The sequence below is a fragment of the Aptenodytes patagonicus genome, chromosome 5, assembly GCF_965638725.1.
Source record: "Aptenodytes patagonicus chromosome 5, bAptPat1.pri.cur, whole genome shotgun sequence".
NCBI lineage: Eukaryota > Metazoa > Chordata > Aves > Sphenisciformes > Spheniscidae > Aptenodytes > Aptenodytes patagonicus.
The window spans coordinates 78,800,158-78,824,950 of NC_134953.1; the positions used below are offsets into that span (position 1 = coordinate 78,800,158).

Below are 24,793 nucleotides of genomic sequence, written 5' to 3' on the forward strand. Positions count from 1 at the left end.
CCCCAGACTTCCAAAGCTTAGGGTTATTTTTATTTGTTTTGCGTTTGAATAACTTTGACATTATTCTAAGGAATTCTTAAGCTTAACTTGCCTACTTGTACTCATAAATACTAATTATAGGTGAGGCAAAGGCTTTGGTTGGCCTTATAATTTTAATAAAAACTATATTAATATATTCTTGTCTGACTTTTATTTCTGATAAAAATAAAAATGGATTAATTACATATATTAGTTAACTAAAAACCAGTATAACTGAGTAAAAAAAAATTTGTTCTAAAAATAGAGATTAGGAAAATTGACATATGAAAGTTGAAATATATGCATATAAAGATAACTTAATGAGTGTCATACAATAACTACCCCAGATATTTGCTTGTACAAAATTTATTCTTTGGCAGTGCAGGTCCCTTTATCTCCATCCTTAAAAAATCAGCAAAGTTTCATGAGTGGATCAGGGTGGAATTTTTTCCTCTCTAGCTTCCTGGACCCAATAAGATGAATGTATTGGTTTTCTTTAACTGCACAGATGTGGTGCATTACTTATCTACTTCCATACATATTATCATATTTGAGCAGAAGTATCTGCTCATCTGAGTGTATGTTTAAAAAACACAAATATGTTTAAGTTATGTTGAGGCAATGATGCACAACCTATTTCTTACAGTTTTATCTGTGTAGGCAATCTTAAAGCCATTTTACATCTGTAATCTCTTTCATGTCTATATGCTTAAGTTTAAGCCTGTTAGTGTTAAAAAACCAAAAGCTAAATAATTGTATCAGTGGAAAGCCTGTTTTCGCCATAATTCCACTTCAGGAATTCTGACCCTGGTTTTGCTGATATCTATTAAATTCTAGAGGCTTTTTAGACCAGATGACTTGCACAGCTTCATCTTGTTCACCAGCAGTACATGATCTCTTTGGACCATAGTGCCATCTAGCTTCTCTTTTCCTGACCTCAGTAAATCTGTGTGCTGAACACAACTATGTGATGTAGCAAAAGGAGACCCAGGGAGCTATTGTTAATATAATTGTCAAGCTAGTCTTGACTATTTATCTAGACATACAGCTGAATAAGGGGAAGAAGTTACTCACCGAGCCTCTCAATAAACTCCTGTTCGATCATCCATTCAAAAATGGGAGACAAAAGTATGTATTTTCCTTTGGAATAGGTCTTACTGCTTCCCTCCAAAATGGAAAATCAAGATCCACACCGATGCTCTAGGCAAGCTACCTGTGCCTCTGCGAAAGCTCTGGCACATACCAATACTAATACGCAATTCACAGGACATCAAGGGCAACATAGCTAAATCCTCTCACATTGCTGAAGGCATTTGTCTCTTAAAGAAGAATCCCTGCTCTCAAAGGAGTGATATTTGAAAAGACTTGGAAGATTCCCTGAGGTGCCAAGAAAGGAAAAAAAGCTAGAGAAAGATGACGGAGGGGAGGGGTTGTGTCTCTTCCTTTAGTAACAAAGGCTTTTTTATGAGAATAGCAGAGCAGACATGAAATGGTCCACCATAACTCCTTGTAACAGGCTGTGTCAAATGGGAACCCTTTTTGGGTAATGGATTTCCTTGTATACACCTGGAATCTGAGACCCACTCAAAGATGCCTGGGTTTCATTTGCTTTTGCAATATACGCAGGACCTACCTGTATGCAAGCATACAACCAATGCAGTCCCCTTAACAAAGGTGTAACCTCATAACAAAGGCTGCAGTAGAAGAGCAGATGAAGTCTCTTCCACATCTGGGTCTGGCTCACGTCCTTGGCAGCTTCTGGTGAGCCAGGAATATACAAGATCCAATCTAGTTTTCTTACTCTTTCTTTCTAATTCTCTGATATGCTCTTTACTGCTAGGAGAGATATTTCCTGCTGTGTCTCATGAGCATGGTTCGCGTCCCTCAACTGGCATCATTACATGAACTTTTTGCTGCTAATGCCCAGTAGTAAAACAGCCGAGTCTTCAAACTCTCACTTCAGACTCAATGGCAAGATAAAGATTTTCCATGAAATTCTACTAATCAACCAAACTTCTTAAATGATTAGGGTATAATAAGGCCTTAATCCCTAAATAATTAACAAACTAACTGAGATTCCACTGCCCTTATTCCTTTTCACATAAACCACTTTAATTCTGTGAAGATACGAGGATAAGTGTGCTACTGAGTACTGGCCATTGTAAAAGAGTAGGCTGCCGGCTAGCAGCCTTCTTGTTCCTGAAGAGCATACAGACACAACTATCCTCACTGCTGACAGCATCCACCAGCATCAGACACCCTTGCTTAACATCTACAGACAACCTTGCGATCACTGAGTGTTGTAAAGGACATTCTTGGCAATAGTTTGTTCACAGACTACCTGAATAAAAAGTATTTACATGATAAGTACCTCTGCCAACCTAGGAATGGCTGGCACATAAACAGCTTTGTACACTCGTGCTTGAAACCAAAAATATATTACAACTCACCAACTTTGTTCTCAAAATCATAGAATCATAGAATCATAGAATCATTGAGGTTGGAAAAGACCTCTGAGATCATCGAGTCCAACCATCGACCCAACACCACCATGCCCACTAAACCATGTCCCTAAGCGCCTCATCTACTCGTCTTTTAAATACCTCCAGGGATGGGGACTCAACCACTTCCCTGGGCAGCCTGGTCCAATGTTTAACCACTCTTGCAGTAAAGACATTTTTCCTCACATCCAATCTAAACCTCCCCTGGTGCAACTTGAGGCCGTTTCCTCTCGTCCTATCGCTTGTTACTTGGGAGAAGAGACCGACCCCCACCTCGCTACAACCTCCTTGCAGGGAGTTGTAGAGAGCGATGAGGTCTCCCCTCAGCCTCCTTTTCTCCAGGCTAAACAGCCCCAGTTCCCTCAGCCGCTCCTCATCAGACTTGTTCTCCAGACCCTTCACCAGCTTCGTTGCCCTTCTCTGGACACGCTCCAGCACCTCGATGTCCTTCTTGTAGTGAGGGGCCCAAAACTGAACACAGTATTTGAGGTGCGGCCTCACCAGTGCCGAGTAGAGGGGCACGATCACTTCCCTGCTCCTGCTGGCCACACTATTTCTGATACAGGCCAGGATGCCATTGGCCTTCTTGGCCGCCTGGGCACACAGCCGGCTCATGTTCAGCCGGCTGTCGACCAGCACCCCCAGGTCCTTTTCTGCCAGGCAGCTTTCCAGCCACTCTTCCCCAAGCCTGTAGCGCTGCATGGGGTTGTTGTGGCCAAAGTGCAGGACCCGGCACTTGGCCTTGTTGAACCTCATACAATTGGCCTCGGCCCATCGATCCAGCCTGTCCAGGTCCAAATCAATTAATAAAAAGCAGTATTTCAATATAGTACTGTGCAAGTGATGAGAATAAGAAACAAAACAACAGTGCAACATTTCTACAGACAGCCCATTTAAAGATAAAAACTTGTATGTGCCGTTCTATCCTGATTATGGTGATCATAATTATTTTCAAATTACAGATAAGATTAACATATAATCAGCTATTTTATTCATTAGGTTAACATAATATTTATAGTGTTAGATGTTACTAAATGAGATAATGGTTACAAGACCTTTAGTTTTACATGTAGTGGGGTTTTATTTTGAACTATTTGCTCCCTGAGTGCATTCACACGGATTCCTCAATATGGTTTCCCTAGAACCTCTTTACATTTGGGAAAATAATTGTTTTATACATTTGTATACTTAGGAGACAATATTTTTTTCTTTGGAATTAAATGAACAATTGTCTCCCAAATCTAAAAGAATATAGACCAATGATAGTAATAAAATCTGAAGAAGATACCAGATAATGACTTAAAATTTGTTCTCAGAGTTCTGCCCTTACATTCTACAGGAATCAGATCACTCTCTGAAAGCATGTATTTCATTCTCTGGGAAGTCACCCTCTACCTGCCACCCACAACCTGCAGTCTCGTAAACATGCGTCTCCCAGGAGTCCTGGCTCTGGTTCCCGGATCAGCTTCTGGGCATCAGAAGTCACCAGCCTCTGCCACAAGAGAGACCTTGGGAGGTACAGCCGGAACGCCCGGGGCACCATGCATCGTACCGCAAAAGGGTACGGGCTTATCTACCACACCGATACATGCTGCCAAACAAGCTTCCACATGATTTCTTTGATCTCTGAGTCATAACTGTATTTTTTTATATTCTTAAATTCCCAAACTCAGCCGAAGGGATATTCGGCAAGGGATAAGAAGTTCTGACAAGTTTTCTTTATCACAAATGCAGTAAAACCATAGTTCAAAAGGCTACATGTTTTTTAATTATATACACAGATATGTACATATAAGTATACAATTTTCCTTGACTGTTAATAAAAGGCTATCCATATTTTTATATATACACAAATACGTACATATAAGTATATAATTTTCCTTGAATGTTAATAACTCAGAAACAAAATATTTTTCCCCTCAAAAATCTCAGAATGTATTCGTGTTTGGGCTGAGACCAAGCATGGGACACTACCACCTCAAAGATACATTTTTGAGCATAGTATGACTACATTGCAGAAGGGACTATAATTATAATCTTGCCATTACCATAACGACCGTGGTTGCTATCAGGTGACAGGTATAATATAGATAATCGGCAGACAGTACAATAGCAATATTTAATGATGCATGAGATAGAAGAAAATTAATTCATGCCTTTAATTCAGCTCAGAGCCATCATTTCTTGTATTTGTGTGTGACTTTCCTAATCCTGTTAGCATGTACATAACAGTTACAATAAACAGCAAAGTGCCAAGCAAGATATCTACTGCGGAATCCAGAGAGCTTACATTTATTCATCATATACAATGAATAATTTTTGTGTTCCTATTTATCTCTTCTTTTTTTAATGTGATAGATAGTTCTACTGTCTTGTTTTAATACCATACAAAAAAAGCCGATAGCCACAGAGGGAGCTATGAAAAGTGCCTTTGCCTTGAAATCAAACAGAAGCAGTAGTGAGGCTGTTCTTTTGTTTTCCCATGTTGCAGTCTACCAACACTCTCATTTAATCAGCCTGAGAGAAATAATGCCACAAATTGAAAAAAACTAATCTCGAGTAAAGGAAGATGCTTTATTGAATAAAAGAGGGACAATTATGCTCACTGAAGGAGCTAACATGGCTGCACATTTCAAATCCTGCAAGATTTTACCACTACCTTTATAAAAAAAGATTAATTGAAAGAGAAATTTTTATGGAAACGGACACTCCTGCAATGAAGCTATTCCAATATGTGTAGATAGCAACGGATGAAATGCAACAGAAGAGAAACAAGTAATACTCAAACGTAGATATGAAGAAGTACTATTCATATATCTTCACAATATTTCTGGTTATTACCTCTGTTCAAACCTTGCTGCTCCTGTATCCACAGCTACAACACCGCTACAGCCATTTCACTGAGCCTTGGAATGAAAGATGCGAAGTTTATAAAGAATCACAGAAACAGTGTTTTATGAAATTACATCAAAGTCGGTGGCAGAGGCTCTAGGGTGAGAAGAAAGTGGCTATCCCAGCACTGCGGTACACTGAGGCAAGGCAGGAAAAGAGGGCAGAAGAAAACAAGGAGGACATTTCACTGTGACACCTCAGTGGAGCAAACGCGAAGCAAAGTTTGTGTAACGCTTTGCAAAACTATGGCTATTGTTCAATTCATCAACTTTATCTCTCAAGCTCTCTCTCTCATAGTTTTCTTCTGTTGCTAATGCTCACTTCATTGCTTTCAGACTGACATTGCTCCTCCATCACATCTTCAGCTTCAGAACAGATCAGGATGGATGCAGCTCTTGCCTGAAGCATATCTGCATTTTTAATTCTGCCCTGAGACTGTCACAGGACAGGTGAAGACTCCAGACAGCCTGAAGACAGCTATTAAGAAATTTCCACCTGAGATGGCAGATTCATGAAACTATGAATAAAATAACACGATATCAAAGATATCTCTTCCAGGTATAGTAGTTGCTGCTGTTTCTCCCCCCTAGGACTGCACTTCCACTTTCCTCACTCAACTGCTCTCTGAACTCTCAGGAAGAGAGGGAAAAGAAAGGCCAAGTCCTGCTGCAGTAATCGAAATTTGGCCTCACTGAAAAGCCCAAGCTGCACAGCTGTTTTTTGCAAATATTAATACCTTCTCTAATGGCAATATCACAGGCAAATGCCACCAGCGTGTCCATTCAGAAAACAGCAAATGTGAGAACCACCTACGGTATGGCTCTATGACGGCATTTTTCACCAGCAGCTGTTTCACTCCTGAACACAAGGCATCTTTGGTCTTAAGTGAAGCTTTTCAATAATAGCAGCTCCGTCTTTGTTCCTTGTACCTTGGTCCTTGAACCACGGGAGCTGGTTCTGTCCAGTGAGAATGAGAATTATTTGTTCTTCCTTTGTGTTTCTTTAATAATTAATACTAAATAGGGGTTTCATCTGCTGTCACTTCTAAAGCAGCAAGAAAACTTTTGAAGCAGAGGATGATCTTACAGAAGTACAGAAAAAAAGGCATTTAAAGAATGCTGAAAAATTTTGGCAGAGGCACATTTTTGTTACTCATTATTTCAACCCATTGTCCCACAAAGGCATAGTTCAGCACGGTGAAGCCTATGGTGCTACACAGCTCCCTTGTTTGGCTTGAGCTCCCCCTCCAACAGACAGTTTGCTTTCCTTCCGAACAACTCTCAAAAGCTTGGCTCTATACTTATGATAAGCTTGGTGTGGCGTTGCAGGTTAGATATCCTATAGTTTGTCCTAAAACCCGAACAGTTAACCTTCCTGGAGTGGTTATTATGTTTCTTCAGAAACCCAAAGCTTCAGGCCAGAAAGCAGCCACAAGCGGTTTTTCTTCAGGATTATTTTGTTTCCAGTTCTTTAATTTCATGAATACCTGCCCCGACTAGGTGTAGGGCAAAGACTGCACAAGAAGTCTTGCCATATTGAACTCATCGCCAATAAACAAACAAGGTGGCCCACATTCTTAAAGCAGAGCTATTTTCCTTTAAGGTCATGTTTTCCAAGCCAGAAGAGATCATTAGATCACCTTGTATGGTAACAGATTGGTTTGAATACTTGCATAAGGGTGTGTATTCTGTAATGAGGTCACTTTTGAGAAGTTAATCATGAGCTCTTCAGCTACAAAGTTTTTTCCTCCAGCCTTCAAACTATTTGTGATGTTTTCCTATATTACCACTGTTTTTTACACAGCCTTAATCAAACGCAAGTATCTGTAAATATAGACACAGCATTTGCCCACTACTCTACGCAGGAAAAAACTCAGCTTCAAAACCTACTCGGTCCGAAGTAGAAATTTAAGTATGTGGGATTCGTCCCTCAGTTCTTTAGTCTCAGTTTACATTTGTCTCCCAAAACTTACACTGCTCAAGGAGTCATGCCCTGATCAGCAGGATCAAGTACTTCTCCCTTAGTGAAGGAAATTACAGAAAATACTGAGGAAAGGGAAAAAGAAAGAAAGAAAATAGACTATTACCCTGGTAAAATGATGACAGTGCATGGGAAGGACTGACATAAAAGAGCAAAAAAAGGTAGCTTGCTTAGAAGTTAAACAGTCACGAGAAAAGCTATTTTCGCTGCCATTTGGGAAAGGGACTTCTGAATTTAAAGAATACTGCAATAATCTAGTTATGTGATTTAAGATGAAATAGAAAGCTAAAGTATACGTTGTCACTTTTTTCTTTAATGAAATGCTACACTTAAACGTCTTCATTTGAAAATAATCTGTATGTGGGTTTTTTTAAAAATAGCATCAATTTGGTAGTTAGAAAAAAAAGGTTCACAGTGTGCTCATAGCTGACTGAATCTGGAGGCTAGCTAAGATGTTATCCCCGCTTGTAAGTCCAGTAATGCTGTTGAATGCAGTCTCCATAAGAACGCTGATGCAATTCATACCTTTAGTCTTCTTTGATTCCAGAGGTTAAAGAAAATTTGCTGGTGTATGGAATGCTTTGTTAAAAGAAGAAATTGAGAATACAATTGCATGGTTTTATTTATTAAGAAAAGCATAGAATTGTGTTTCCTCACATAGATAAAGAATCAAATAATTTGAGATGGTTTATTTCATCATAATCCCAGGCCCCTTTTGGCTTTCAAACTTTTCTCTGTGTTGTTTCTCAGGATCACACTGTTAGTGCCCCTGTCCTGCTATCTTCATCTCCTCTTGTCGTATTTCCCAGCTTCACTTTGCTGCCTGTACTTTTTTACGCACCTTTGTTTAGGGCAATGATTGTCCAGTTTTGGTGGAGGCCCATATTATTGTAGCTACCTGATTCCACAAAGCAGCTCGACGGCTTTTTACAACTATCTTAAATTAAGGGTAACTTCAAAAGATTTAATCCAAACTATAACTTCATGAACACCCTCTGCAAGCAATTTTCACAAATAACCATATTTCTGCCTTAGGGTGTTATTCTGAGGCATCACAATTTTACCTTCAAAAAGCAGGTCCCACACGTATTTCTGCATGGGCAAACCACAAACTGAGTGGCAGATTGACTTAGGCCATAACACACCAAATGGCTGTTTTCAAGCCACATCAGTTTAACCAGCCAAAATTCATCCAGCCTATTACTAACTCCTAGTTGCCCTCATTTCCAGAAGCCCTGAGAAAATAGCAAAGGAATAGGCACCTATTGCACATGAACAATGCGGCTGATCTGCACTACTGTATAATAAATCCAATGCTTTAATGAGATCACACCCCTCATCTAATATACCTGAAGCCACCTGACCAGCCATTCTAGGAAGGGCAGCTTTAGACCGTGCTCAGACAACTTGCTTGGCACAACACCAGAGCAAAGGAAAACCTCCCTTGAATTGCTGACAAGATCTCCCACCATCTTAATTTACACCTCTTGAAAGATTGTTTGGTTGAGACATTTTAAAGGACAATTGGCAACATATCCCTTGCATCTGTAAATTAGTTGTTTGAGCATGACAGAAATTCATATTGAAGAAAAGTCACCATTAAACTAGCAGCGGACACATTTGAATCAGCTGTAAAAGTAAAGCATAGATGCCAAAAACTGAGAGTCAGATCAATTTTCTCAACCGAGAAGCAGTATCGCAGAGCCAGGAGAAGTTGAGCTAAGCCGAGCTTCCATTGCAATTTACCATGGAGTATTTACAATGTGGAAATACAAAGAATATGGCTGTAGAACAAGGCATACAGGACTTTTCTGAGCAGTAATTTCTCAGAGAAACTGATCTTAAGTTGAGACAATTACTCTTTCTTAATTACTTTAAATTAAAATTCTTTTCTGCGTAATGCTATTTAGGTCACCTGAGTATATTAAAACAGTCAAAGATTTACAGTCAGATGTAATTACATCAAACTTTCCAAGGGATTTCCAGCTGTTCTCTGGAATTAATGCATAGCATAAGGATAGCTGACTGGAGTCTTGTACATGATAGCATTTTTTATACATGTTTGCATTTAAAACATAGTCTATATAAAATACAGGCATTTCAGATTTAACTTGCATGCTATTTTACAAGGGAAGAAGCCCAGAAGTTCCAGGTATCTGGTGTTCGGACACTGAATTCTGAAACAGGTTATTGCTTTAATTCCAGACTAACATGTTCCATAGCCAAAAACAGGGGGGGGGACGTTGTCTAACTTTTTATTTTGAAGTTTGTTCTTTTGCTTGTGGGCCTAGTACTGAGCTTTACCAAGTGTCTTCAGTTCTTTTAGTCATGGTGGGAAGTGGCGATGTGCATCCTTCTGTGGGTTCAAGCCTAAGGATTACTTTATAGTAAACCTATTTATAGGATTATTTATAGGACCCTGTTTATAGTAGAACAGGGTCTTACCCCCAGGTGGCTCTTGGATTAGCTTTATTTTGGCGGTGACCCAGAATATTTTCCAGAATCGGTATAGGTGTGGTTAGAACAGTTTTCCTTCTCCATTTGCTGCACAAAGCTAGCAAAAGCACAGTCACTGTGATTAGGATGAAAGATTACAACAAGGATATAGTGGCTCCTCCACTCTCCAAGACACGTGCACAGTGTTGATAAAAAGAAATCTTGCATATCTTGTCTGTTCATGTTTCCTTGCTAGCCCTCCCCATCTTTCTGATGCTGTCCCTCAGTGGTACACTGTCTCTCACAGTGTCTCCAAGATGGAGGAAGAAGCTCTCTGTAAGCCTCAGACTCTAAGAAACTTCTCTTACTTTTCCACAGCTCCTTGTAAGTGGCTAAAGCTGTTTTCAAGATGTTGATACATTTTCAGGATGTTAAGATATTTTTTTTTTTATTTTCCTTTTGAGGCCTTGGTTCCTTTTCTTTGTCAAATCCTGACCTCAAGAAGAATCTTTTCTGTGATGATGGCGAAATTTTTTGTTTAGAAAAATAAAATATTGGTATGGGGATTTTAGATACATCATTGTATCATAGATGCCTAACAGGTCTTAGACTTGGGAAAAAATGAAATTCTTCCCTTCGTCTGTTGAAACTCAAACCCCATCAGGTAAGGCAAGCAAAGTGTGGAGCATTACAAAATATGGCCATAGGGCCTTTTGTGTTATACCCATCGGGCTTGTCTTTTCCTTGTTATTGTCCCATCATTCAAATATCCTCACGAGAGCTGCCAAGCTCGTATTAATACCTGTCACCCAATGCAACAAGCTCTTGTCATGAAGAACTTTCCTACGTTCCCATGTGTCCATTCATCTTCTCAAGATAGCACAATTTAGGTGATACTGCTCTGTTTCAACGAGCAATGCCCATGGATTCAGAAAACAACTACCTTCTTCCAGCCTTTTGTACCAAAAGGCAAACAGAGCGCTAAGTATCATCACCACGAGAACAACAGCAACTGTGTTGGAAAAGAGGAAGGAGGTGGTCGAGCAACAGAGAAGGAAACACAAGGATTTTGGGTCCATTCCTGGGAGGAACGTGGCTGCAGCGCTCACCACCGCAGTTTGTTTCCCTCGCCACCCTCACTGCGAGGAGCTGTCGCCTTTCCAAATGCCACACAGAATCTGTGATTTTATATTTAGCAAAGGCTGCGAAATCGCACTTCAGCAATAATGTATTTAATAGAAACACAATAAACTGGTAACTAAACAGGAGATAAGGCTAGATGGACAACACTGGTCTCCGTATTGCACTATATTTTATCGAGCGCATTACCATAGGCAGAGGCCTTTGTCAAAACAGGCCTTATATAAAGAGCTCTCAAAACAACATATCCAAACCAGATCACCAGGAAGGCGTATCTGTTTTTCTTTTTAACCGTTTCCACAGACAGCATCATCCGGAAGTTTGCCAGAGGAAAGCTGAAGGAGGGTCTCGCATGGAGCACAGAGAGTAGGTAACCTGGGGGAAAGGAAGCAGTTCCCGGTGGATTTGTGTGTGTGGATTTGTGTGCGTGTAATGAGACACTTGCCAGTTCTTCACAAGCAAACCTTGTGCTCAGGGAGCTCACTTCAAAGAATTACTTCAAATGCTGAAAGAATTATATAGATTTTATAAAAACAAACTTGCAGTAAGTCTCAAAAAGAGCTGTCTAGGTGCCTGTCTCATATTGAAATCTTTAGAGCATAACAAGTGTTACGTACGTTGCCATATTTACCAGTTATCCCAGATTGCTAAATCCACCGCTTTTGGCTGGAGTCCTGGCCGGCACCCGGGGGCGGGCAGCTGCCGTGAGCGGGAGCGGAGCCGAGGGGGCGGCGAAGGCCGCGCTGCGGGCGGGCGGGCGGGCAGGAGACCCCCACCCCAGCGGCCGTCCCGGTGCCCCGGAAAAGCAGCCGGATCCTCGGGAAAGCAGCCGGATCCTCGGGCTGCCTGTCAGTGCGGTGAAAGAGTGAGCGGGAAAGAGGTGCGCGGAGTCAGAAAGGAGCAACAGGAGGCTGTATAAAGAGAGGAGCGCTACCGGGGAGGGGGCCGGGGTGGCAGCAGCGAGGGGACCGGGCCTCGCGAGGGGGCGCGGCGGGCTGGCGGGCGGCTCGGCTCCCCGACGTGAGGTCACCGCCGGCGGGAGGAGCGGGAAGCGGCCTGAGGGGACGCGGCTGTTCCCGCCCGCCCACCCGCGGCAGGACGGGCCCGCGGGCGCCGCCAGGCGGCGGGGCGGGGTCCCGCGGGCTGCCGGGGGCCCTCACCCGCGCTCGGCCGCGGCCCCTCAGCGCGGCGCGGCGGCGGCGCTGACGCTGCCCGCCGTCCCCCGGCGCCGCGGCAGCTGCGGGCAGGGGGGTGCGGCGGCGGCGGGGCCGGCGGCCGCGGCGGGGCGCGGGACGGCGGCGGGGCCCTCGCCGCGGGGCAGGACGGAGCGGGCCGCCCGGCGGAACTCCTCGCTGCGCCACGTGTAGAGCAGCGGGTTGAGGGCCGAGAGGGAGCAGAGCAGCAGCCAGCTGGCGGCCTGCAGCGCCGGCGGCGCCGGCCGCAGGAAGAAGCCCAGGAGGCTCACCCACACCAGGGGCTGGGTGCCCAGGAGGAAGACGCAGCAGAGCAGAAGGACGGAGACGCTGCTGAGGCGGCGCTGGGCGCGGCGGGGCGGCGGCGGGGCGGCGGGGAAAGGCAGCTGGTGGAGGAGGTGGAAGTTGAGGACGCTGACCCGCTTGGCGCTGCCCCGCACTCGCCGCACGATGCCGAGGTAGCAGTGGAGCAGCAGTGCGGTCTGGCCCAGCACGGCCAGGGCGAGGAGCAGGGCGGTGTAGCGAGAGCTGCCGTCCGTCTGCCGCGGGGGCGGCTGCTGGGCAGAGCGCGGGGTCCAGAGCCCAGGCAGCAGCGGGACCAGGAGCAGGGCGAGGGCCCAGGAGAGCCCGATCATGCAGCCCGTGTGCCTCCGCTGGTAGAGGGCCTGGTACACGCTGGGCAGCTTGGTGATAAGCACGTACCTGTTGAAGGCCACCAGCAGGTGAGAGGCCAGGGAGACGGTGAGGCCGAGGCTGAGGAGCCCCCCTCGGAGCAGCCGGTACTCTGCCGAGCGAAGGGAGGAGGAGTTGGGAGGCAGCAGCCCCAGCACAGCCTCCTGGGGCATCCACAGGGCACACACGCTTAGGTCTGCCGCACAGCCGTTCACAATGAAGGCGTTACTGGTTGTCTGCAGCTTCTTGAAGGAGAAGACTAAATAGATGACCATTACATTGGATAAAGTCCCTGAGATAGCTAAGACTGCGTAGAGCAGCGACAGGAAGATGCGGGTCCCGGAGGAGTCCTCCCAGAGCAGCAGCAGAGGCGAGCTAGCACTCCAGGAAGAGGCGTTGGGCATCTCGCTGAATGCAGCTCAGTTTTGACTTCTCCCTGTAAATCCCATCCTTGTCTGGGTCAGAAGATCCTGCTCTGGGAGTCCCCCACCAAGCACAAGGGAGGAGGTGCAGCCGAGGGACTCTAAGGCAGGTTTCAGTCATACAAGCTGCAAGGTCCAGAAAACGCAGTTCGCAGTAACGATCCAGAGAACAGCAGTGTCCGAGGCAGGCAGGTGGCAAGAGATCCCACAGATTGTAGCTAGCGAAGGTGGGTCCATAGGGAGCAGATAGCTGTTAGCAGACCAGAGCACAGCTGAGGAATCTGTAGCTGTGAAAATGCCAAAAGCAGCAGCACCTTGCAATCAGCAGCAGAAACGACAGCAACTGATACAAAGCTTTGCAGTTTCTCCTGTGCCACAGTACGTACACTGTATATCATTCCAGGAAGATTCAGCCCTTCCACTCTTCATGAATTATTCAGCAGATTTTCAACTTGTTAAATCAAGAAGAAAAAAAAAAAAACCCAAACCCTATCATGCTCCAGAAATACTGCAACTACAGTCTGACTCTTTTCTCTTTGCCTTACCAGTTTCCTGGTTCTAACCCATTTACACAACTTCCACTTGCAGCCAGCTTTCAAACCAGTATCAGTCACTTCTGTCTGAAATACAATCCATTTACTGCAGAAACTCCTCTGCTAGATACTCAAACTGATTTTTACTGATCTTATTTTTGTTAAGAGAAAGCGCACTATGCTTCTGCAAGCTTAAAGTTAATTTTAGAACGGGTCTATAACAACAATATACTTTCCAAATTAAATCTTTCAAACACGACAGATACACAGATCCTTGGTAAGACAGTACTTCTTATTTGAGGAAGCTGGTCCTCAATTTACATATTCTACATTTCTTCATAAAACTCAGCCTGTCTCAGCCCGCAGGAAATCCTGCATCACCAACCTGCCAGAGGTGAATGCTGATGACAGTAAGTACACAGATAAAACAGAATCAGCGTAGCATTTGAAACGGTCTCGCACCAAAATTAATTCAGAGCACAAGTTCCCACAGAGGTGAATGACAGGTGCACTAAAAGCTGGTTGAAAAGTAGGGCTTAACAGTCCCTTCCCAAAAGGAGAAGAGTTAGGAGTGGGATTCTCCCAGGAACTCTACAGTGCTTTGCTCAAACGGACAAAATGTGAACTGTCCTTACCTTGGCCAAGATTTAATAAGAAACTGAGTAAAAACTTACATTTCCTCTCAAAAGCTTTCCAGAAAACGAGTGTTGATTAATTTTGTGGTGAGTTCAGGAGAAATGCTGCTTTTACAGGTGGGTTATATGTGGGCTACAGAAGTAAGCAATCTCAGCTCGTAAGGTATGACCTGTATATTGACCAAAAATATCTTTATAAGGTATTTTTAGATATTACTAAACTCGCAATGCTAACAAATGACAATACCAAAATAATATATTAGGATGTAATTACAGTTACAATATACATTCTTTTAAGATAATGAAGTTAATGTGCGTGGGTCAATGGATTATTTTGTTGCAACGTAGCACATCTTTTATTTGACAGAAAGGCTCATGTTTGCAGTTGACAGGACTATTGATCCAAATGTGGATTTGTTACAAACGTGAATATCTATGTTCTTTTTTAATTAATTAGATTGCTCATGTGCTTAAGGTTAAAGACATAACCTGAGTGATTTACTTGGATCAGGCCCTTAATTACCATATTTTTTGCCTGCTGCACTTTACAGTGTAGATCTAATCAAGTGTCAAACCTTTTGAGGCCTTTCATTGTTTAGCTGTCAGTAGAGAACAGTTATTATAGAAACTAAAATCCTCCTCTTTCTGCAGTACTGTAATTGAAAAATATTCTCTAAATCTGTAACAAGAAATACCTCCCTAACCAAAAAGCTTCATAATCATCTCTTTAAAGTATGCTTTAACAGTTTCATAAGGCATTAGCCACAGAATCGTAAGCCCAGTAGAGACCTCTCGATTTATTTAATCCATCCTTACATGTTTATCAAACCTCTTTTTAAAGATCTCATGTGCTACAGCCTGTTCTCCCAGAACAAGGAGATATATTTATATATGAAGCAACGGAAATGGTAAAGTTCAAGGATAAGCGAACAGAGGATACGAAACAAGTTTCAGGGTATTTCTTAAAGGCGACAAGGTTCTAAAGACCCTCCCTGACCTTTCACTGTCCCCAAATTTGTTGTTGTTGTTAAGAAGCTGATTGTTACAGAATACTGGCTATATTTATCATTCATTTTTAAGAACGAAGAATGTTGCACATTAGCTGGCATTTACTGTATTTCACATAACAAATCAATAGAAGTTAAGTCTAGAAAAAGGCTAAGGGAAAGGTTGATGCCTACATACTAGAAACTTCCTTTATATTTACACATCCAACTCAACATCAATTAATTGTCTGAATGTAGTGGCAGAAGCCTTTTATTGTGTTTTTAGATTAGACTGTTACTAGAATTTGGGCAACTTCTAAAGCATCCACTCTAATCCTGGCTTTGCCATTCCTTTAGAGTGGCTGTGTAACAGCTACATACTGTCCACACCATCTATTGCAGTACAGACTTATCTGACGGGAATATTAAGCACTGTGGATAAATAATCATGCAACACAACAAATTTGCTGAAAATCAGCAGCAGAGTTAAACAACATCAGAACCATTTGTGACTAGTTTTTAATTGAAGGAAGGTTAAAAAGCTAAATGAAAGCATGATCTTTTAGGTTCTTATGGACAAAGACCCTGCTGTTAGTGAGACTAAGAAACCTGTTGCACATGCAAAAAAGCCAAGGTGTATTACACCTTTAGCAAGGGTCCTTGTCCGGGGGGGGGGGGGGGGGGGGGAAGTTTCTTCAATTCAGACACAGCTTTTAAATTATGGTATTTTGAAATATAACCTTTACATCGTAATATCAACACGTTGATTAAATACTTGATGTGATACAAAGCAAATACAAGAAGGTTAGCTAGAGAGATCAGTTATAAAAGATAGCTGTCATACTAACGTCTTTTTGCAATGTCATCTTACTTACAAATACATTATATGCTTTAGAAGAAAGAAGGTGCTTTTGAAGAGCTAATCTTCAATTAGAGATCTACTCATATTAGTTTACATCAAAAGATCTGAGTAAGAAAAGCCAAGAAACAAGGAAGATGGCTGATATAGGCATTTTATTATCAATTAGCTGTATGTATATATATCTACATTTCAAAATTAAACAATATTTTATTAAGGAAAACTATTTATAACAAAGCATATAACAAAATTCTTTATAAGAGGTAGAATTACCTTACCATTAATCTATAATTTGTATACAGTATATTGTATATATATGCACACATATGCTACTTCGTGTGTGTATATGTTACATATACACAGTTGTGAAAAAAGTACAGTATTGCATGTAAATTTTATTCAGTGATTTATATAGCTGCTCTCAGTATTGCTTATTAACACTTTCAGTACAACTTCCCATAGCAATCTGTGATCTGATCTTTTTAAAAAATAACGTGGCACTTTATCTTAACTTCAGTTGTAAAGCAAATGCAGGGCATTCACAGGTCTTCAGGAACAAAGACTGACAATTCAATCAAGTTTTATTTTCGTTTCCGTAGGTATCGGAAAAACTTATAGGTAACAAATCTGGTTTGGTTTTGTCTTCTAAATTAGAGGCAAATCAAGTCCTCACAGCTGCTTACGTTTTTTTGCTTACTATGCACTTGTGGAGTTCTGAAAGTTTTTACACGTGATCTTTAATACTTCACTGTAATACCACTTCATTCCAAGTCTCATTCCTAATCACACCTGATTAAACTATACATTAAAGAGCATCTTTACTAGTGACAAAAACATTCTGTGATACAGGAGGTTACATCAGCTGTATGTTTAACAATAGTTTTCAGATTAACAAGTTTATGAAGCATCCAATTGGTAAGTGAAAATTTAATCTCCTTTCAACATTTCCTTTAGTATGCTTTGCTAATGAAACTGTACACATACTGCCAAATGTAGGTTAAAAACATGTAAGTATGCAGCACTGCCAAATTCATTGTACATACACATTCTTACCAACTTAAGTCTGGTCTGCCTTCATTTTTTCAGTATATATTGCATAGCAAAATTTAACACTCTACATTGAAAAGAAAAAAGTTAAAATATTCCTTTTAAGACAAATTGAAAGAAAGCATTAATTGTACAATTGAATCATCAGATAAATTACTTTATCTTTGCAATTGAAGATGTAAGTTACATTACATCTCAACAAGTGTTTTCCCTTTATTTTTCTTTCATAGTATTTCCTTATGAAACATTAGCAGCTGAAAGTGGAAAGCAGGCTATGTATCAAGTGCTTTCAGTTGACAGTGTGATAACTAGTCTCTCACTAGTTAGACTTCCATTAAGTTACCAGAAGACCAATTAGTGAAAAAGTAATTACATTAGGCTTTTAGGAATAACGATGGACCCATAAAACAAGAAGAACATCTTGTTCATAAAAAATTTTCATCTTTGATAAACATGTAAAAATTCTTTAAAATACACATTTTTGTAGCAAAGTGAACACCACTAAATTAAAATATATTCTAGTTTTTACATAATTTTTATATATATATTGCTTACCAAAATATTCTTTTAATACATATTTTAACACTGTACACAAGTTAATAAATGTCTTAATGAAACTCATTAGAAATATATTCAAGCTGTCTCAACATTAAAAATTTAAATCTGTATATAACATAGCGTAAAATAATTTCATAAATTCAACATCAGTGCATCTGCAGTAGTCATTAACAAGAAATTTCTGCCTGTTAAGAAGTCTCCTCTTGGTGTTAAGGTTTTAATATGTCTTGTATTGAAGATTCGTCCTCTGAGTGAGCAGCTTCCTTCCTCAAGGTCGTCTTCATGAAGGTCTTCGATTTTAAGAGCTCAGCAGGTTTCACCAAAGCAGCAAGGCTTTAGTACTGAACATACTCAGACTGAAGGGACTGTGCAGAGAAGAAAAACTGATTAAAACTCACTGGGGAGGTTATACTTGTATATAATATGCATTTTGCACTTAAAGATGAGTAGAGGAAGGACAGGAAGAAGAAAAATAAAGAGAGCTGGAAGGGGATCTGAATCTGTGCATAGGCAAAGATGAATAAAATAGAAGAAACTCAAAAACTGGGTACAGTAAAGTCCATCAGCTTTCCTGTGTCTACACTTACTTTTCCAAACCAAATTCTAGAGATTCTTGAAGAAAGTGTGAAAAGTCCTTTAAAACAACACCTTAAAAATGTGTTGGAAAAACATATGATGGCAGTTACTATAATTGAATTGTTTCCATTTATCCTGAATGAGAATCAAAGTGCTACTGTAAAAAATACAGCATACTTTACATGTTGATTCAGGTAATGACACAGGAAACATATATGGTGTAGCTAATTACAGAGAAAAAAGCTACAGCAGTACAATTATGCACATGAATAAATTTATGTATGATTACTAAAACCAGATGAAAATTAAGCACTGCAAATGGTTCATCTGGATTAGCAAGCAGTCAGTGTAATTAAGAGGAAAGCATAACCTGGTCTACTCTATTTATTTACATTTCTGGTTCTGTTGAAGTCTAAGGTTTTATAATAAGGTAATTAATCAGTTTAGACAGCGTCCAAACATTTTATTACCTCCTATACAGATGTGTTCAGGAAGTCATTCTGATGAATAAAAAGTCTATCTGAGAGCATTCTTCACTATACTGGTATAGTTATAAATAAATAGCAAATAAAAAAGCCAAACCATATTTTAAAACTGCATCAATTAATCAGAATTAGAAAGAACTACTGGAGAACACCACGAATCCCAAGAAAGCTCAGAACCTTGGAGTCTTCTCTTCCATTTTCCCACTATTCCTAACTAGTTACTATAGAAACGCTCTTTGGCATCCATAGTGAAACCTATTAGTAGAAGCGTGTAATAAATATGTCTTTAGAGCTCTAACTAATATCACAAAACCACTTTTTTTTCCCTATTTCTTAAGCCTCAGTGTATATTTCCAAAGTTGTCTTTTAAATGCATTTTCACATCTTGAAGATCTGAGACCATATGGATATTCTTTCCTAGGTTGAAAAAGAAGTGCTGTCAGCATATAAAGATTTGAATACCAGTGACTAAAAAGGGTCTGTTTTTAGTACTGAATGGATTCAACATGAAGAGTATCATTTAACAGAAAATACTTTACCGTAAAACTAAACAGATGTAACAAGTATTTTTTCATTATAGGCTCAGAGTCATCATGGAATACACAATCATAGAAGCTTATTTTTCCCCACTCCATTCTCTAATAATCATCCTGGATTATTAGCTTTGGTGAGAGCATTTGTCAAGCTATTTACTGCATGTGTAAGAGTGAGGCAGAAGGAATAGCCCTTCATTAATGAGCACTTGAAACTTCTGCTCTCTTAATGATCCTCAAAGCCTTCTCATTTTCTGAAGTGTATTTTAACAATCAGAAAGATGGTTACGCTTAACTAGAGCAGTATTTGAAATGGATCCTTCAAAACTGAATTCCAAGTAAAGTTGATTAACAAACAAAAAAAAAAAGCATGAAATTTAATTATATACTCTCATATGTTGTACAGTAATAGATTACTTTAAGCTTGGACAGATGAAAGATGACCAGAAAGCACTGTACACTGTTGGTGACCTTGGGAACAGCTAGCATTAGTTAACAAAGAACGAGGAACAGCAGCCCTTTACTTAGTAGACAGTAGTAACCAGGAATTCTACATCATAATTTAAATAAATAAACAAGCAAACCATAAATTAAAGATTCTGAGCTTTATACTAAAATTCTTAAAATTGTTAGGAATCCAAATTACAAAAAGATGGAAAAAAATTAATGGCAACATATAAAAAAGAACAAATATCCACACAGCACAGATTGCTTGGAAACAAGATAGCATGTTTTGTTAATTGTCATTACAGATGGGTAGGCAGGGTTTATTTTCTTTATCTTCAAATTGAGAAGTATGTTTTTCAGTGTGTTCCCACCCTCACCATAGCTTTACTTCACATAGCAATGATTTCCTCCTAATGTTTCAAAGCCTTTTCTCAATACAGGGAAGAATTAAATCTTAGCATTTTTTCCAGATTAAGATTACTTGATGTGAGTTCCCATAAAGTTCATATTACTAAAAGCATGGTGATAGCTGTAACAACTGAGCTGTTGTAAAGTATACAGACTAATTTTTGAGTTTGAAAAATTAAATTATAGCTGGGGAGGGTTGTTTTTTGTTTGGTTTTTTTTTGCTTTTGCAGTTAAGTAATTTGTGCTCCTAAATCTCTTCACATTGTCCAAAGAGATTGACTGTAATATTTCAAAGCCTGTAACTGTGGTTTTTTTTTCCTTCCCCCCCCCCCCAAAAAAAAAAAACAAAAAACAAACAACTTTTGAGGAGTTTTCTATTTTAAAATTTACATTCCTACCTCCTATTTGCAGTGACTCAAAGTATGGCCTGTGATTCTGAAAGCTTTATTAAAAACAAAAAGCCCCAATCCACCTTTGCAAGTCATATGCTGGTATTTAGCAAAATCTTTTTTAAAATAGAGGTAAAAATAGAAAGAAAAAAACCAAAGAAAATTGACTGCTGAGTTGCAATGATGAGAGTGTAAAATCAGTTAATTGAGTAGAATTCTCAATGTGTACTCCTACAGTGGTCCCATGCTGCAGTGTCAAGATTGGCATTTTATACCCAAGTATCAGACATTTAAACAAAGAACTAAGAATTAGATAGCTTCACTACAGTTAATGATATCTAATGAAGTTCATGCTGAAGCAACTGCTGAGATCACTATCATTTTTCTTCTTCAATAGGAGGCACGGAAAGCCTCCTGGAAGAGAAAATAAGCCACAGATCCATCTAGGCACTAGAACCGTATTTGCATGCATTCAACTTCAGGACCAAGTCAGCTGCGAGTTAACTTTTAAGAGGGAACAACCCTATAGCATGTAGGACTATCCGGTAGGACTTGAACATGCACTTTTTCCAGATAAAAAAAACCTTAAATTACTTTTTGCAATTGAATTGTACATCAGCTCTCCCAAAACATTGTTGCAACAGGAGTGTTGCAGCAGGCAAGAATTACTGTGAATACACAAGATCCACTAAAATAGATCAGGATATGTTATAGAAAATGCATACGCACTTGAAGTGATCCTTTGAGTCCACTAAATTTACAGATCAGCAAGATGCACTAGTGTTTGTCTTTCTTTTTGCAAAGGCTGTCCTATATTCGTTAATGGTAAGTTCTTATTAAGAAAAACTATTTTACAAGTATAAAGATCATGTATATGAATTTTAAAATACTGCTACACTTCTCAATTTTTTGAAATTTTTCCATCTTGCCAGTTTCCATGACAGCTATAGAAGCAAAAGGTGACTCATCTTAAGACTACCCAGTTACATACTCTTCAATAAAATTACATTTTAAAGAGTGATATTTGGATTTATAACTATTGTAAGAACAAAGTAAAAATCTTATCATGGTACCTTAAACATGATTATACCCTATAAGAATATTTCTGCAAATTATAATTGCGAGAGATTCTGTTTAATCAAAACATCCAATTTGTAAAATTTGCAAATAAATTATTTATTCTGTTTGGCTATGTCGTGGTTTAACCTCAGCCTGCAACTAAGCCCCACCCAGCCGCTCGCTCACTCCCCCCCAGTGCGATAGGGGAGAGAATTGGAAGGGTAAAAGTGAGAAAACTCGTGGGTTGAGATAAAGCAGTTTAATAATTGAAATAAAGTAAAATAGTAGTAATAATAATAATAATAATAAAAGAATATACAAAGCAAGTGATGCATGATGCAATTGCTCACCACCCGCTGACCAATGCCCAGCCAGTCCCTGAGCAGCGATTGCTGCCCCCTGGCCAACTCCCCCCAGTTTATATACTGAGCGTGATGTCACATGGTATGGAATAGCCCTTTGGCCAGTTTGGGTCAGCTGTCCTGGCTATACTCCCTCCTCCCAGCTTCTTGTGCACCTCCTCGCTGGCAGAGTATGGGAAGCTGAAAAGTCCTTGACTTAGTATAAACACTGCTTAGCAACAACTAAAACATTAGTGTGTTATCACATTAGTCTCATCCTAAATCCAAAACACAGCACTATGCCAGCTACTAGGAAGAAAATTAACTCTATCCCAGCCAAAACCAGGACAGGCTAGAATGGCAAGTTGTCTATTCTATGAAAATCAAGCTTTTTTTCTAGTTCATCAGCATACAACAGCATAAACACGATAAAAAGGAAGTGGATTATAAGCTTACACTGATGAAGGACAAAAACCATTAGGGAAAATTATATGGCTGACAACAACAGGAAGTCATAGTCATGGTTATTTTTTGTTTGTTTTAAATGGAATGTGGAACAATAGTATTAATAAATGTTTTTTTAAATGTTTCATTACAAAACAGAAAGAGTATTGAAAAACTTTCTCTTCCATACTGGGAAAAAAAAAAAATTATGTACTTGCAATGCATAAAAATGAAGTTCCCAACTTCCTCATTAATGAGATTAAAGAACATTAATTAGAACTGAAAATTTACTGTCCTAACCATCTTAAAATGCTCCTGCACCACTCGTGTTGATAGTTAACAAACTTAGAAAAAGAAGTAAGAGTGATAAGGTGATTTTCTAAAATAGAGTAACTATACGATTACAGACGGTTAGCTTGATATCTAACTCGGGTAAGTCAGACTCTGCTAATAAAAAGAAGAGGAATATAATTCATATCATTCAAGAGTTCTTTGATGAGATAAATGAATAAACATAACTACCAGTATATGGAATAGACTTCTGTCAAGTACATTATCTGATGTGCTCCAATTAGAAGAAAGTGCAACGTAATACAAACACTTACTGCCACAAGACTAAGATTTGGCTGACAAGACTTTCAAGTATTTTCAGCATCTAAAGCAGTGAAGTGGAAATCATTACACAGAATTCTGTTTTTAACAAAATTCAGCCAGAACTGGTATTAAGGCTTGATGCTACTCCGTATTTTGCTCATGAGCTTAAGACAACTGATGAATATCACCCAAAAGCAAAATAGGTGGATGTCAGTGGTTGAAGTGGTAAGACAAAACAGATCTTCCTTGGTTGGTTAATTGGTCCCATTAAGAAGGGGGGGGGGGGGGGGGGGCGGGGGGGAGATGATGCTTTTATAGAGCCAAATGCAGAATTCCACATAAAAAAAAAAAAACAGGGAATGCAGGACACTGGATTAAAATACAGGTCAGTATCTTGGATGGCAAGAACTCTTTTTTTTTCCTCCCCATGAACTCCCAATGCATTATAGTTAAAGAAGCTAACACAAGCTATGGATTTATAAGCAGGACAGCACCGAGTAGCAGCTTTCTGGACCTGAAAGATGAATGTTAGAGTGTTGCATCTACTTCTTGAAAAAGGATTTTCAAAAACTGTAAAGGATTTGAACACTTTCCAAAAGGATCTTTGAGCCAACTTAGCTTATCAAAAGACAATCAAGTTGAGAAAACTACCATGAAATATCTTCATGACAAGAAAATAAGGTAATAAAGGACTGTAACAGTGACATAATAAAGAGATACAGCAAGCTTCAGATTAAAAGTGAAATGGTTTTAAGCATGACTGTATTCAACCAGTGGGACCAATTATCAAGAAAAATTACACTGTCTTCAAAATAAACCACCATCAAGGTGGATCTGTATTAGCCAGTCAGAGGCTCACTACCAGACAGAAAGCATTCAGAGATTAAATGATCAAATAACCTACTCTTGTCTTAAGCACCATGACATCACAGTAATTGCACTCAACGCAGTCAATTGTGCATACAACGGGTAACAATTTAGTGCACTCCACTGTGATAGTGATAGATGCACAGGGCCATATGGTATATTTAGAAGCACATGCAACATTGAGGACGTGTTTGAAAAACATCTTCCAAGCAGGAGAGCAGTTTAACCATTATTATATTGAAATAAGATTACAGGTGAGTCAGAAACTTGTTTTTTGCTACATAGACTTGAATGGCATGATTCTTCCTGAGAAATGCTGCTTCTCACATCACAATACATAAGATCCTTTTTCTCTCACCTCACTCTTCCAGAGAAAACTGGATATAGCATCTCATTTAAAGATCTTGCTATATTTGACTGTGTATAACCTCTGCTCCTAATCAGCAAATGATAAAAAGCCAAGAATTGTTCAAAAGTTACACCCTTACATACTTCCATGCATTACTAAGTCATTAAGATGGGTAGGAAGATTAAAAATGTTCTTGAAACAGGAGAAATGTGCATTCTAGAAAGTTACTTTTTCTGCAAAAACGTTTCCCATTCAACCTAAAACTCCATACTATGTCTAACATTTCATTTAAATCATTGTTTTAAGTCACTTAATAGTTTTATTGCAAGGAAACAACAATTGATTTCCCTCTTTACCAAGATGCACATAGCTATAGTCCCTCTCTGATGTCAAGATGGCTGTTCACCTGTTGATTAATTGCTCTTTTCC

The 24,793-nt window shown here is 39.9% G+C and overlaps 3 protein-coding genes across 3 annotated transcripts in view; all 3 read right to left on the reverse strand.

Annotated features, from left to right (window-relative positions):
- The window catches only part of VCAM1 (vascular cell adhesion molecule 1), a 46,092-nt gene extending 34,427 nt beyond the window's left edge, over positions 1-11,665 (reverse strand). The window contains exon 1 of the mRNA XM_076337901.1: positions 11,585-11,665. The gene's annotated coding sequence lies outside the window, so the exon portion shown is untranslated. The remainder of the gene's footprint in view (positions 1-11,584) is intronic.
- A 482-nt stretch (positions 11,666-12,147) lies between these two features.
- GPR88 (G protein-coupled receptor 88) lies at positions 12,148-13,603 on the reverse strand. Its single transcript, XM_076338270.1, has one exon. The coding sequence runs from the start codon at positions 13,234-13,236 to the stop codon at positions 12,148-12,150; it is 1,089 nt and encodes a 362-aa protein (XP_076194385.1). The 5' UTR covers positions 13,237-13,603.
- A 2,809-nt stretch (positions 13,604-16,412) lies between these two features.
- The window catches only part of CDC14A (cell division cycle 14A), a 67,720-nt gene continuing 59,339 nt past the window's right edge, over positions 16,413-24,793 (reverse strand). Inside the window, 1 exon segment of the mRNA XM_076337905.1 lies at positions 16,413-18,237. Within this exon segment, the coding sequence (XP_076194020.1) occupies positions 18,208-18,237 (30 nt within the window). The 3' untranslated portion in view covers positions 16,413-18,207.